At 46.4% G+C, this 13,512-nt stretch overlaps 1 protein-coding gene across 1 annotated transcript in view; it reads right to left on the bottom strand.

Moving 5' to 3' along the window:
* The window catches only part of TTLL9 (tubulin tyrosine ligase like 9), a 73,273-nt gene that overhangs the window by 10,460 nt on the left and 49,301 nt on the right, over positions 1-13,512 (bottom strand). The window contains 4 exon segments of the mRNA XM_010352780.1: positions 7,872-7,914; positions 8,913-8,953; positions 10,917-11,007; positions 13,247-13,315. Coding sequence (XP_010351082.1) covers positions 7,872-7,914; positions 8,913-8,953; positions 10,917-11,007; positions 13,247-13,315 — 244 coding nt within the window.

Below are 13,512 nucleotides of genomic sequence, written 5' to 3'. Positions count from 1 at the left end.
AGAGCTCTTTTTTTTTTTCTTTTCAGACGGAGTCTTGCTCTATCACCCAGGCTGGAGTGCCGTGGCACCATCTCAACTCACTGCAACTGCTGCCTCCCAGGTTCAAGTGATTCTCCTGCCTAAGCCTCCCGAGTGGCTGGGAGTACAGGCGTGTGCCACCATGCCTGGCTAGTTTTTGTATTTTTTGTATTTTTAGTAGAGGCTGGGTTTCACCATGTTGGCCAGGCTGGTCTGAAACTCCTGACCTCAGGTGATCTGCCTGCCTTGGCCTCCCAAAGTGCTGGGATTACAGGCGTGAGCCACCATGCCTGGCCCAAATTTTTTATGTATTTTTTGCAGAGACAGGGTTTCAACATGTTGCCCAGGCTGGTCTCAAACTCCTGACCTCAAGCAATCCGCATGCCTTGGCCTCCCAAAGTGCTGGGATTACAGGCATGAGTCACCACATCCAGCCCAAAAATTAATTTTAAATGGACCACAGACCTAAATATAAGAGGCAAAACTATGAAATTCGTAGAGAAAAATAGAGGAATGAGTCATTGTGACCTTGAGTAGGCAGATCTTCTTAGATAGGACACCAAAAGCACAGATGACAAAATAAAAAATAGATAAATTCAACTTTATCAACATTTAAAACTTCTGTGCTTCAATGGGAATTATGAAAAAAAAATGAGGCCGGGCGCGGTGGCTCAAGCCTGTAATCCCAGCACTTTGGGAGGCCGAGGCGGGCGGATCACAAGGTCAAGAGATCGAGACCATCCTGGCTAACACGGTGAAACCCCATCTCTACTAAAAAGTACAAAAAACTAGCCGGGCAAGGTGGCGGGCGCCTGTAGTCCCAGCTACTCGGGAGGCTGAGGCAGGAGAATGGCGTAAACCCGGGAGGCGGAGCTTGCAGTGAGCTGAGATCCGGCCACTGCACTCCAGCTTGGGCGACAGAGCGAGACTCCGTCTCAAAAAAAAAAAAAAAAGAAAAAAGAAAAAAAAGAAAAAAAAATGAAAGAAAACTCACAGAATGAGAAAAAAATTTGCAAATAATGTATCTAATAAGGGACTAGTATCCAGAATACATACAGGATTCCTGTAACTCAACACTAAAAAGATAATCCAGTTTAAGAATGGGCAAAGGATTTGAATAGATTTATAAGTGGTCACAAGCACATAAAAGGTACTCAGTATCATTAATCATCAGGGAAATGCCAATCAAAACCACTGCACATCCTCTAGGATGGCTATAATGAAAAGGACAGATAATAGCAAGTACTGGCCAGGCATAGTGGCTTATGCCTGTAATCCCAGCACTTTAGGAGGCCGAGGTGGGCAGATCACTTGAGGTCAGGAGTTTGCGACCAGCCTGGCCAACATGGCGAAAGCTCATCTCTACTAAAAATACAAAAATTAAGTCAGGCATGGTGGCGCATGCCTGTAGTCCCAGCTACTCAGGAGACTGAGGCACGAGAATCGCTTGAACCCGGGAGGCAGAGGTTGCAGTGAGGCGAGATGGCACCACTGCACTCCAGTCTGGGGGACCGAGACTCTGTCTCGAAAAAGAAAAAGAAAAAGAAATGAAAACATATGTCCACACAAAAACTTGTACATGAAATTTTTATGGCAGCATTTTTCATAATAGCCAAAAAGTAGAAACAACTCCAGTGCCAACAATGGATAAAACGGTATACCCATTTTACTGAACGTGATAGAGCTATGCAAGGAATATTATTTGGCAATAAAGAAATATGAAAGGCCAGGCGCGGTGGCTCACACCTGTAATCCCAGCACTTTGGGGGGCCGAGATGGGCGGATCACCCGAGGTCAGGAGTTCAAGACCAGCCTGGCCAACATGATGAAACCTCATCTCTACTAAAAATACAAAAAAAATTAGCCGGGCATGGTGGTAGGCACCTGTAATCCCAGCAACTTGGGAGGCTGAGGCAGGAGAATCATTTGAACCCAGGAGGCACAGGTTGCAGTGAGCTGAGATGGCGCCACTGCACTCCAGCCTGAGCAACAAGAGCAAAACTTGGTCTCAAACAAACAAAAACCAAAAAGAAATATGAAGTACTGATCCATGCTACAACATAGAAGAACCTTAGAAACAAGCCAAGTGAAAGAAGTCAGACACAAAAGACTGCACAGTGTATGAGTCCATCTATATGAAATGTCCAAAATCGGCAAATCCATAGAGACAGGAAGTGGCTGCAAAGGCCTGGGAGGGGAGTCCAGGGAGGAATATGGGATGATGGCTAATGGGTATGGAATTTCTTTGGGGAGACGATAAAAATATTCTAAAAAGCTGGGCATGGTGGCTCACACCTATAGTATCCTCTACTCAGGAGGGTGAAGTGGGAGGATCATTTGAGCCCATGAGTTCGAGACCAGCCTGAACAATATAGGGAGACCCTGATTCAAAAATAAATAAATTTTCTAAAACTGATTGTTTTAGAAAAACAATCAGTTTGGTTGTGTGGTTGTGTGGATATGATAAGTCATTTCATTGCATGCTTTCACTGGGTAAATTGTATGATATGTGAATTATATCTCAATAAAGCTCAATATATATCTCAATATATGAGGATATCATGGCCAAATAAAGCTGCTATAAAAAATAGGAGAAGAGAAGGCCAGGTTCAGTGGCTCATGCCTGTAATCCCAGCACTTTGGAAGGGCAAGGCAGGAGGATCGCTTGAGCCCAGGAGTTTGAGACCAGCCTGGGCAACATAGTGAGACCAGTCTCTACAAAAAATTTTAAAATTAACTGCGCATGGTGGTGCATGCCTGTGGGCCCAGCTACAAGGGAGGCTGAGGTAGGAGGATCGCTTCAGCCCAGGAGATGGAGGCTGCAGTGAACCATGATTGTGCCACTGCACTCCAGCCTGGGCAACAGAGCAAGACTCTGTCTCGAAAAAAAGAAAAAAAACGAAAAGAGGATGCTGGAGCAAAGTGAGTTACTGGCTGAAGAGGACGAATAGCTCTCTTCGGATGAAGGAAGCACGGCTCCCAGAACTTCACACTTCACACACTGCTCTTGCCTGCTGTGCAGGAGACAGTGGGCCTCCTTAAGAGCAGAGGAGAAGGAGAGGCTAAAAGAAAGGGGTGGGACATGGGTCAGCAAACCTCAGAGCCTCCCGTCTCTAGAGAGGAACCTAAAACCAGGTCTCGATGGACCAACGGTCAAATAGCAAAGTAAACATACAACCAAATCCACAGAGAAACAGAACTGATTCATTGTGAAATCTTTAGGAGAAAAAGACTTTTCTTAGTTTAGAAATGATGGTAAAAATCACAGAAGAAACCAATGGACAAGTAAGCCGTCGAGCATGTGAAAATAAAAATGAACAGATGTCAAGATAAAAATTAAAGAATCAGTGACCACAGAAAAGATGTGTAGCAAATGCAATAGTCTAATGTTTCTGTCACATGAAAATCCCACATGAAGTAACAATAAAAAGCATGACTGTTTATGTACTAAGTAAAGGATATGGACAAACATAAAAGAGAAAATACAGCTGGTAGGACCCCATCTGGGAAAAAGCTCAAAGTTCCTAGTAATAGAAGACACATAATTTCAAAGGCATGCAAATGGGGGAAAATGAAAATTGGAAGAAATGCTAATTTTAAGGCAAAACTCTGCTTCCTCATCAAGTCAGTGGGATGTACAAAATCTTTTCATTTTGAAAACTTCAAAACTCACAGAATATTTGCAAGAGTCATATAATGAATGCCCCTATCTGCTTCACCTAGATCTGCCCAATCTTTCAGAAATGGCTGTTTAAAACAATTGTCCCCAGGACTGGGGAGCTGGGATGAAATGGACCAGTCAATAGGAGGGTAAACATATTTTATTTTATTTATTTATATTTATTTTTGAGACAGAGTCTTGCTCTATCACCCAGGCTGGAGTGCAGTGGCACAATCTTGGCTCACTGCAACCTCCACCTCCCGGGTTCAAGTGATTCTCCTGCCTCAGCCTCCCGAGTAACTGGGGCTACAGGCGCTCACCACCATGCCTGGCTAATTTTTATATTTTTAATAGAGACAGGGTTTCACCATGTTGGCCAGGCTGGTCTCGAACTCCTGACCTCAAGTGATCTGCCCACCTCAACCTCCCAAAGTGCTAGGATTACAGGCGTGAGCCACCACACCCAGCGAGGGTAAAAACATAAAAGGACACTTCTGGGAAGCAATGTGGCCAGATGGGCTTGACTCAGTATTTACACCTCTATGACACCATCCAAAGGAAACATCTTAAATACCGTAAAAGATTTATGAAGAAATATGCTCCTTTGCAGCATTATGTGTCACTATAGCAAGAAACTGAATACTTCCCAAATGCCTGCAGCATGGGGGATTAGAAAACCAGGAAACCTACTCTGGAATATTTTTGTAACAGAAAAAAAAAAAGTCTACAAGGAAAATACTGCTGATAATGTTTAGTGCAAGAAAAGATTATATTTATACAGTGGGATCATTTGTATATAAAAGGTGAATGACAACAAAATTCCCTAAAATAAGCCTAGAAGGAAATACACCAAACTAGTAAGCAGTTTTTGCCAGAAAATGTGCCTAGAGAAGGTTTCTTTTCCTTTTTGTACTTTTCTGAATTTTCTGATTTGATTTTCATGAGCTATACCACTTTTATAAAAACTATATCCTTTAGATGTTTTATGATGTTATTATTAGAGTAAGGCCTATCCGTTGTAGAAACAATTCATAATAGACATGTATAAAGTTGAAAATAAATGTTTCCTGACCTGATTCTAATTCTCTGCAGTTTTCAGAGTTAATAAATTAGTGAGGCTGGGTACGGTGGTTCATGCCTGTAATCCCAGCACCTTGGAAGATCAAGGTGGGAGAATTCAAACTGTTGAATCAAGGTCACACTCTTGAGCCTAGGAGTTTGAGACCAGCCTGGGCAACCGAGCGAGAACTCATTGCTACAAAAAACAAGTTAGCCAGGCAGAGTGGCGTGTGCCTGTGGTCCCAGCTACTCAGGAGGCTGAGATGGGAGGATCACTTGAGCCCAGGAGTTTAAGGCTGCAAAGAGTGGTGATCCCACCACTGTACTCGATCAGGGGCAATAGAGAGGGAAACTGTCAATCAGTCAATCAGTCAGTAAGATAGCTTAGTGAATCATGAACATCTTTTCATACTTCTTCTTAAACAGAAACATTCTTCCTTAAAGGTAAAAATGGGAACATGAATATACCAGTTCTCCATCTTACATTTTGTTTTTAACTTAGTCATCTGTTTTAAGTACCTTTCTATGTCATGATATTTCGACCTATCTCATTGCTTTTAATAGATGCACAAGATCACATAGATGCTTTATCATTCATTTCACCATCCTTCAAGGGAGATTTAAGGGATCAAGGGTGATGACTGTACACTATTATATACAGTGTTTCAATGAATATTTTTGTATTTAGTGTATGTATAGGTATACTATATGTAAATATATATTTGAATAATTATATATAAACTATATATATTTATAATAAAGTCAGGTTGAAAATGTTTATTATTTTGTGATCCAAAATTATTTTAAAATTTGGTATGTAATATCTGATATGAATATGATAAAATATTAATCTGTTAAATCTGGATGGTAAATGCATGGGTTGTTATAGTCGTTCCTGCAGTTTTCTATTAACAGGAAATTATTTTCTATTAATATTTTGAGATTAAAAATTTAAAACAATATAAAAGAAGGGGTGGAAAATGTGTATTTACTCACTGTGAAAACAGCAAAGCCTCATTAACTAGTAACTAGCCCCAGGAGAGGGCTTGATTTGTTTAAAAAGTCCCCATGATGCCCAGAACTGTACAAACATTTTTAAATGGGAGAGGAGGACCACTAACATTTACTGAGAGGTCACTCTGGGCCAGCCACTGTTTTAAGTGCTTTACATGTATTATTTAACTTTAGTAAAAAACAAAAAACAAACAAACAAAAAAAACTTGATGACTTGCATATAATAAATGCTTGTTAGAATTACAAAATAAAATGAATGTACTGGAAGTGCTGACGTTGGCAAAATAGCAAAAAACAAATTGCAAAAAACACTCAGAAAGGTCTAATCCCAGTCTCACATGCAGGCAATGCACATGCATCACCTTGGACACGCACTCAACTGAATGGGAAAATTAACGCAGAGAGATGCACATGGGCTAAAAGCATTGGCTGGGTTGCCCACACCCGAAGCTGGGTAGCGTCACCCCTATTTCCATCTTTCCCACGTGCAGGTCATCTGGTCCTGCCCACTTGCCCCCTAAATATTGCTGGATTCTCTACCTCTTTTCTTCTGAGGCTCAGGCCTAAAGATCTTCTTTTGATGTGTTTAATATGACCAGATAATACATTCATATTGCTCAAAAGTTAAAACGCACACAATGTATGTAAGGAAACATCTCCTTTCTACCTCTGTCTCCACTCACATTTCTCTTCCCAAAGGCTACATCTATTTCCAGCTTCTTTTTTTTTGAGACAGTCTTGCTCTTGTCACCCAGGCTGGAGCGCAATGGTGTGATCTCGGCTCACTGCAAACTCCGCCTCCCAGGTTCAAGGGATTCTCATGCCTTAGCCTCCCTAGTAGCTGGAATTACAGGCAGGTGCCACAATGCCAACTAATTTTGTATTTTTAGTGGAAATGGGGTTTCGCCATGTTGGCCAGGCTGGTCTCCAACTCCTGGCCTCAGGTGATCCACCTGCCTTGGCCTCCCAAAGTGCTGGGATTACAGGTGTGAGCCACTGCACCCAGCTTCTTGTCTGTTCTTCCAGAGATGTCTATGTACAGATAAGCAAACATATATATATATATATATAGAGAGAGAGAGAGAGAGAGAGAGAGAGAGAATTTTTTTTTGAGACAGGGTCTTGCTCTGTCACCCAACTGGCACACAGGGGCAAAATTACAGCTCACTGTAGCCTCGAACTCCTGGGCTCAAGTGATCCTCCCACCTCAGCCTCCTGAGTAGCTGGGAGTACAGGCATGTGACACTACATCTGGCTGATTTATTTTTATTTTTATTTTTTTCATAGAGACAAGATCCCACTATGTTGCCCAGGCTGGTCTTGAACTCCTGGCCTCAAGTGATCCTTCTGCCTCAGCCTCCAAAGTGCTGGAATTACAGGTGTGAGCCACCACATCTGGCCAGATATAATTTTTAGCATGAACGAGAACATACTTTCACACTGTTCTAGACATACTTTGTTTTTTCCCAATTAACAATACATCTTGGAAATCGTTTCATATCAGGACATAAAGCACTCTCCCCATTCCTTTTTAACAGCTTCATAGTATTCCACTGTATAAAGGAGCCATTCATTTCATTGTTCCCTATTTTTTTCTCTCACAAACAAGGCTGTGCAGTGAATAACCTTGAAGCCTGTCTTGTCTTATACTGCAGATGTACTTGTAAGACAATAAAATCCCAGAGGGGGAATTGCTGGGTCACAGGGTAGGTGCATTTGTCTTTTAACAGATATTTGCCAGATTATCTTCAAAGGAGTCATACCAATCAATTTACAAACCCGCCAGCAACATATGTATTCTCCCAGCCTCGCCAGGACAGCGTGTTATCAAACTTTTGGTCTTTGCCAATCAGATGGGTGAAAATAGCATTGTGCTTGAATGAATGAGTGAGCCAATGACTAGGCACCAAAAAAACAGGCATATAAAGTGTTCTCCAAAGGGCTAAAACTGTCCAACCCTAGGAATATAAGTAAATGTGAATGTTAGGCATAGCACCAAAACTATCATTAGGCAAAGCAGTTTGTGGTGAGCTGCGCTAAGCAGAGTTGGCCTCTCCCACGGAATCACCCCCACAAGACTGGAAGCTCCCAGAGGGAAGGGACCAAACCTGTCTCATACACTGTCTCCTGTGCCCAGACCAGAGCAGGCACTCAGCAAACATCTGTGGGACAAAGGAGTTCACTTGCGACTGGCCAGCGTGTGGGAAGGGGTAGGTGTGTTGGGGGTGGTTAGGCAGGATCCCAGGATACACTGGTCATCAATGCTGTTCAGCGTGAAGCGGGTGTTGGAGAATCGGGCAAAGCCATCCCGGTAGAGCCAGGCCCGCAGCGGGATGTACTAAGGCAGAGGTGGAAACAGAGAGAGAGAAGGAAAAGGGAATATACTCAGGCACTCTCAGACCGCCTAGTTCTTGCACCTACCGTTTCCTCCACCCGGAGTGCCCTTCTGTCTTTCCCAAATCATCCTTCAGGCACCTGCTTTTACACCAGCCTTCTTTGATTCTGTCCCCTCCTTTCCCCCAGGGGGAGGGGGATACAGAAGGAAACAAAATGAAGGTGAGGTCCAGGAGGACAGGGGTGGAGTCTGCCTCAGATACCTCCATATCCTGTGCCCAGCAAAAAGATTTGAACGTTGGCTGGATGAAGGTGAATGAATGGGTGGAGGGAATATAGCCACTCCCTGGTTAAGAGAGTAGGCTCTGAGGTCAGGCTGCCTGGATTTGAATCCCAGCTCTGCTGCTCACCTACTGTGTGACTTTGGGCAAGGTACACAACCTCTGTATCTGTTCCCTCATTGTAAAGGGAGGATAATAATAGAACTTGCCTCTCTGCGTTGTTAGGAGGCCTGAATGAGATAAAACCTGCTAAGTGCCAGGGCCTGGTACTTAGTAGGTGCTCCATAAATGTCTGCTGTGGATGACCGAATGAATAAAGAAGGGCAGAGAGAGGACAAATCTAAATTTTGGGGCATCTAAGATGGTAAACCTCAGATAAGTCTTCCTGCCCCCACCCTATCCCTAGATGTCCCTCGGGGCTCTCCCAGGCAGAGATAAAACCAGACAAGTTCATACAAGGTACCCCCAGGCCTCTTCCCCCCATCTCCCTAGTCCAGCCACCCTTTAACCCCTGCTGGAAGAGGGACTCCACCTTCGTTACTCACCGACATCACCAGCACATAGACACGCAGGTCAAACTTGCGGCCTGTCAGGCAAAGAAAGAAAGAATCTGTGCACAAATATTGATCGTCAGACATTGTGCTAGGTTTTGGGAAAATAGCAGTGGACAGACAGGAAACCCCACCTTCATGAAGCTCCCACTGAAACGACACAAGGGGCCAGGTGCAGTGCCTCATGCCTGTGATCCCAACACTTTGGGAGGCTGAGGCAGGAGGATCACTTGAGGCCAGGAATCCAATACCAGCCTGAGCAACATAGTGAGACCGTGTCTACAAAAAATTAGCCTCACGTGGTGGTGCACACCTGTAGTCTCGGCTGCTCTGGAGATTGAGGCAGGAGGATCGCTTGAGCCCAGGAGATGGAGGCTGCCTGAGCTCTGATCATGACACTGCACTCCAGCCTGGGTGACAGAACGAGACATGGTCTCAAAAAAACACAACAAAAAACTGCACAAGGTATAAAGAGAGAATAACGGGAGGCAGGGGAGGGGTGCATGGGGGTCAACGTGGGGGAAAGGCTTGAAACTCAGTGGCCAAAGACCCCCATGGGGAGCAGTGACCTTCATGGAGTGAAGGTGCCTGCCTAGCCCAGAGTGGTATAGGACCTTGGGCAGGAGGAACTGTGAGAACAGAGGCCTGGAGGGGGAAAGAGCTCGAGCCAAGGGCAGAGTGGAAGGAGATGAGGTTGGCTAGGCTGGCAGTCAGGGCCCATGCAGTTTTGGGGTTTTGTCTCACAAACCATGGGAAGCCATGGAAGGGTATCTCCTCCCTCTGGCTGCCACGTTGGGGTGGAGAGAAGTGGGCAGAACAGCAGCAGGTGCCAGTGAGGGAGCAGGTGTGGTTGTCCAGGAGGGAGAGGATGGTGGCCGGGCCCAGGGTGGAGGTGAGAGGAGCGGCCAGGCAGATTCAAGAGCTTATAGGAGCTTGGTGAGAACCAGATGTGGCGGGGGGAAGGGGGACACACCCAGAATGGCTCCTGGCTTCTAGCTGTGTCCCCGACAGAGAAACTGAGGAGTGGTGGGGGGATGGGAGGGCAGAATTTGGGATGTGTTGGGTTTGAGTGGCTGGCAGATGCCCAAGAGGGATGTCACAGGCTGCTGGACATCAGGATCTGGGGTTCAGGGGCAAGGTCTCGGCTGGGGACAGAAAGCTGGGAGTCACTGGCCTTTGGGTGGTGTTTAAGCCACAGACAGGATGGGGTCACTATAGGGGAGAGAGGAGAAGAGGCCTAGGGACTTCCCCCTGGGGAAGGTAATTGCCAGAGGACGTGGGAGGAGGCAACTGGCATTAACACTATTGCAATGACGTCCACATGCCTGATGAGCCTGTAGTTCCCAGAGCCCCAGTGAGAAAAGCAGACGTTGGGCTGCCTGGGGAAGCCCACCAAGGTTGCGGGCAGGAGGCTGGGTTCCACCTCAGGGCCTTTTGCCTTTGCAATTCCTCCTGCCTGCATTCCTCTCCCTCCAAATCTACCCACAGTGACTCGTAGTTGTCACTCAGATCTCAGCTCACGTATCCACCTCCTGGCCCCCATGTCACTCTCTGTCCCACTGCCCTGCTTGACTGACTTCCTAACACCCAGCACTGCATGGGACTGTCCTGTGGTTTGTTTTCTGGTTTATTGCAGCCTGCTCATCCGGGGTATAAGCTCCAGGAGAGCAGGGTGAGGGGGCAGCCAGTTTTCAGGGCAGTGCTGGCACCAAGTAGGTACTTTATAATATTTGTTGGATAAATGCATGAATGAGTAAGTTGGTTTTTAAAGGAGGAGAATTTTCCTGAACCAAGAAGGGAGTGGAATGGACATGCTGGGGAGAGGGTACTGTACAGGCAATGGCTAGGAGGTGGGAGACTGCAGAACCCATCTCTTTCCATGCATCCCTTCATGCCTGGTGTCAGGCTGGGCCCTTGGCAGGCTGCTGGTCAAAGCTTGTTGACTGACTGACTGATGACCATGCAATGGAAGAGCAGGAGCAGAGACAGCCGTCTCACCTCCTATCAGGTAGGGATTTTCAATGTAACGTTGAGCCACATAGTTCTCCACAGGAATATCATCTTTCTGGTCATCAGAGCTTCTTGTGTCCTAGTTGTAATAATAATAATAATTGAACATTTATTTATGGAACATTTCCTATGTATTAGGCATCGTGTTAGACACTACTTGGGGTAGCTCATTGGATCTTTAAATCAACCCTATTAGTACTTACTATCAGGTAAGTACTAATGTTATTTCCATTTCACAGATTAGAAACTGAAGCACAGAGAGGGAGAGTAACTTGTCCGAGTTCACACAGCCAATTAGTGGTGTTGCTGGGATGTGAACCTACATGGTCTGGGCCCAGAGCCTGAGTGTTTAACGTCTAGACTTGTGCTGCCCAGTAGGGCAGTCACTGGCCACAGGAGGCTATTTACATTTACCTTGATGAAAAGTAAATGAAATTACATGCTACAACATGGATGAAACTCGAAGACATAAGGCTAAGTGAAATAAGCCAGACACAAAAGGACAAATATTGTCTGGTTCCACTTAGATGAGGTGCCTGGAGTAGTCAAGTTCATGGAGATAGAAGGTAGATGGGGGCTGCTAGGGGCTGGGGAGGGTAGGGGATGGGGAGCTTGTGTTTAACAGTTCCAGAGTTTCAGTTTGGGAAGATGAAACATTCTGGAGATGGACGGTGGTGGTGGTTGCACAACAATGTGAATGCACGTAATGTAATAAAATAACACACTTCAAAGAGGTTACAATGGTAAATTTCATGTTACATATTTTACCACAATTTTTTTTTTTTTTTGAGAGTGAGTCTTGCTCTGTTGTCCAGGCTGGAGTGCAGTGACATGATCTTGGCTCACTGCAACCCCCACCTCCCGGGTTCAAGTAACTTTTGTGCCTCAGCCGCTGAAGTAGCTGGGATTACAGGTGAGAGCCACCACAGCTAATTTTTGTATTTTTAGTGGAGATGGGGTTTCACCATGTTGGCCAGGCTGGTCTCGAACTCCTGACCTCAAGTGATCCGCTCACCTCAGCCTCCCAAAGTGCTGGGATTACAGGTGTGAGCTACCACCCCCAGCCCACAATTTTTAAAAAGGATATGAAATTAAAAATCCAGTCCTCAGTCACACCAGCCACATGGCAAGCGCTCAACATCCTGCATGTAGCTAGTGGTCACCGCATTGGAGAGCACAGATATCCACCATTTCCATCCCTCTAGAAAGTCTGTTGGACAGTGCTGCTTACACCACCCATGGGCCCCCGAGGACATTGCTCCTTCTCCACCTGCCAGCCCAGCTCTGGAAGACAGCAATGCTGTCATGCATCTGCACAGCACCTCACAGGCTGCAAACACCTCTCCCACCTATTGTCCCCTTCACTCAAAGACAAGGGTCACACGCTTGATGGGGTGACACAACAGCCCCAACAATGGCAGGCAGTACTGGCTCTCAGGGTAGACCTGCTCCACCCACCATTGTTCCCCACTTAGCTGTATCAAGACAGAAGCAGCCAGGTCTTGCTTTCCTGGGACCTGGGCCCAGCACTCACGTGGCTGCCAGAGGGACTGACAGTGCTCCAGCAGTCTGGGCCTCCAGGCTGCTGAGCTTCTTCCCTGCAGTGCCCTGACAGTTTCATGGGAGGAGTCAAGACACTGAGCACTGCTGTTCACCTCCTAGTACAGCAGGGGCTGGTCCTATAGGATTTCAGCCATCCTGCTCCTCCCACCCACCCTGCACCATCGTCACCACTCGGGTTCAGAGGGTTCAGAGGGCTTCGGTCATGTTCCCAAGACCACACATCTGCTGAGTGGGAGAGACAGGATTTAAATCAGGATTTCTACTGCACCGTGTCTTGGGACAAGAATGGATTGGGGTTGGGAGGGAGCTGCCCCTGAGGCTCAGTCTAGGCCCTGAGGAAGAGTCAGCCAAACTCTCCCCAGCCACATGAGCAGGAGGCCCAGATAAAGAATGTGCATTGAGCGCTGAGTGCCAGGCATGGTGCTGGGTGTGTGGGTATGTGTGAGAATGTGTGTGTGTGTGTGTGTGTTTATTAGCTCACTGCATCCTCAGCAGGTACAATTACCATCCACATTTACTGGGGCACTGACAGGTGAAGTAACTTGCCCAAGGGCACACAGCTATTGAGTGACTGAGTGGCAAGGTCAGGATTTGAACCTGAACAATCTGGCTCTGGAGACCCTGCTCCAATGGGCAGACCTGTGGGCAGAGTTTCTCTGCCAGCCCTCTGAGCTTTGACAGCAGGAAGGAGGGGCCCCTCCTGCTGGCAAGGTCAGAGAAGGGTTCAGGGAGGAAGGGGGAAGAGGCAGGCTCACCTTCCTCCAGTCCATGATGTCCTTCAGCCTGCGGAAGAGGAAGATGCCTTTCCCCTGTGACCGGGCTACCTGGGGTGGGGTGGGGGCAGAAAGCCAGCTCTTAGCTCTGCATGGTTCTTTGTTGGCCCCCACGGCTGGAGGCTGTCCCCAGCATATCTGTCTCTTTTTCCTTATGAGCCCCCAACTCTCCCCAGAGGAAGGCTAACTGAAGGGGCTGGAACAGAGAAGGTGCTAACCCTGGCAGAGGGAGAGAGGGGAGGGAGGGA

The sequence above is a fragment of the Rhinopithecus roxellana genome, chromosome 13, assembly GCF_007565055.1.
Source record: "Rhinopithecus roxellana isolate Shanxi Qingling chromosome 13, ASM756505v1, whole genome shotgun sequence".
NCBI classification, from domain to species: domain Eukaryota; kingdom Metazoa; phylum Chordata; class Mammalia; order Primates; family Cercopithecidae; genus Rhinopithecus; species Rhinopithecus roxellana.
The sequence above is the reverse complement of the archived record's forward strand: the minus strand, read 5'-3'. Positions and strand labels throughout refer to the sequence as shown.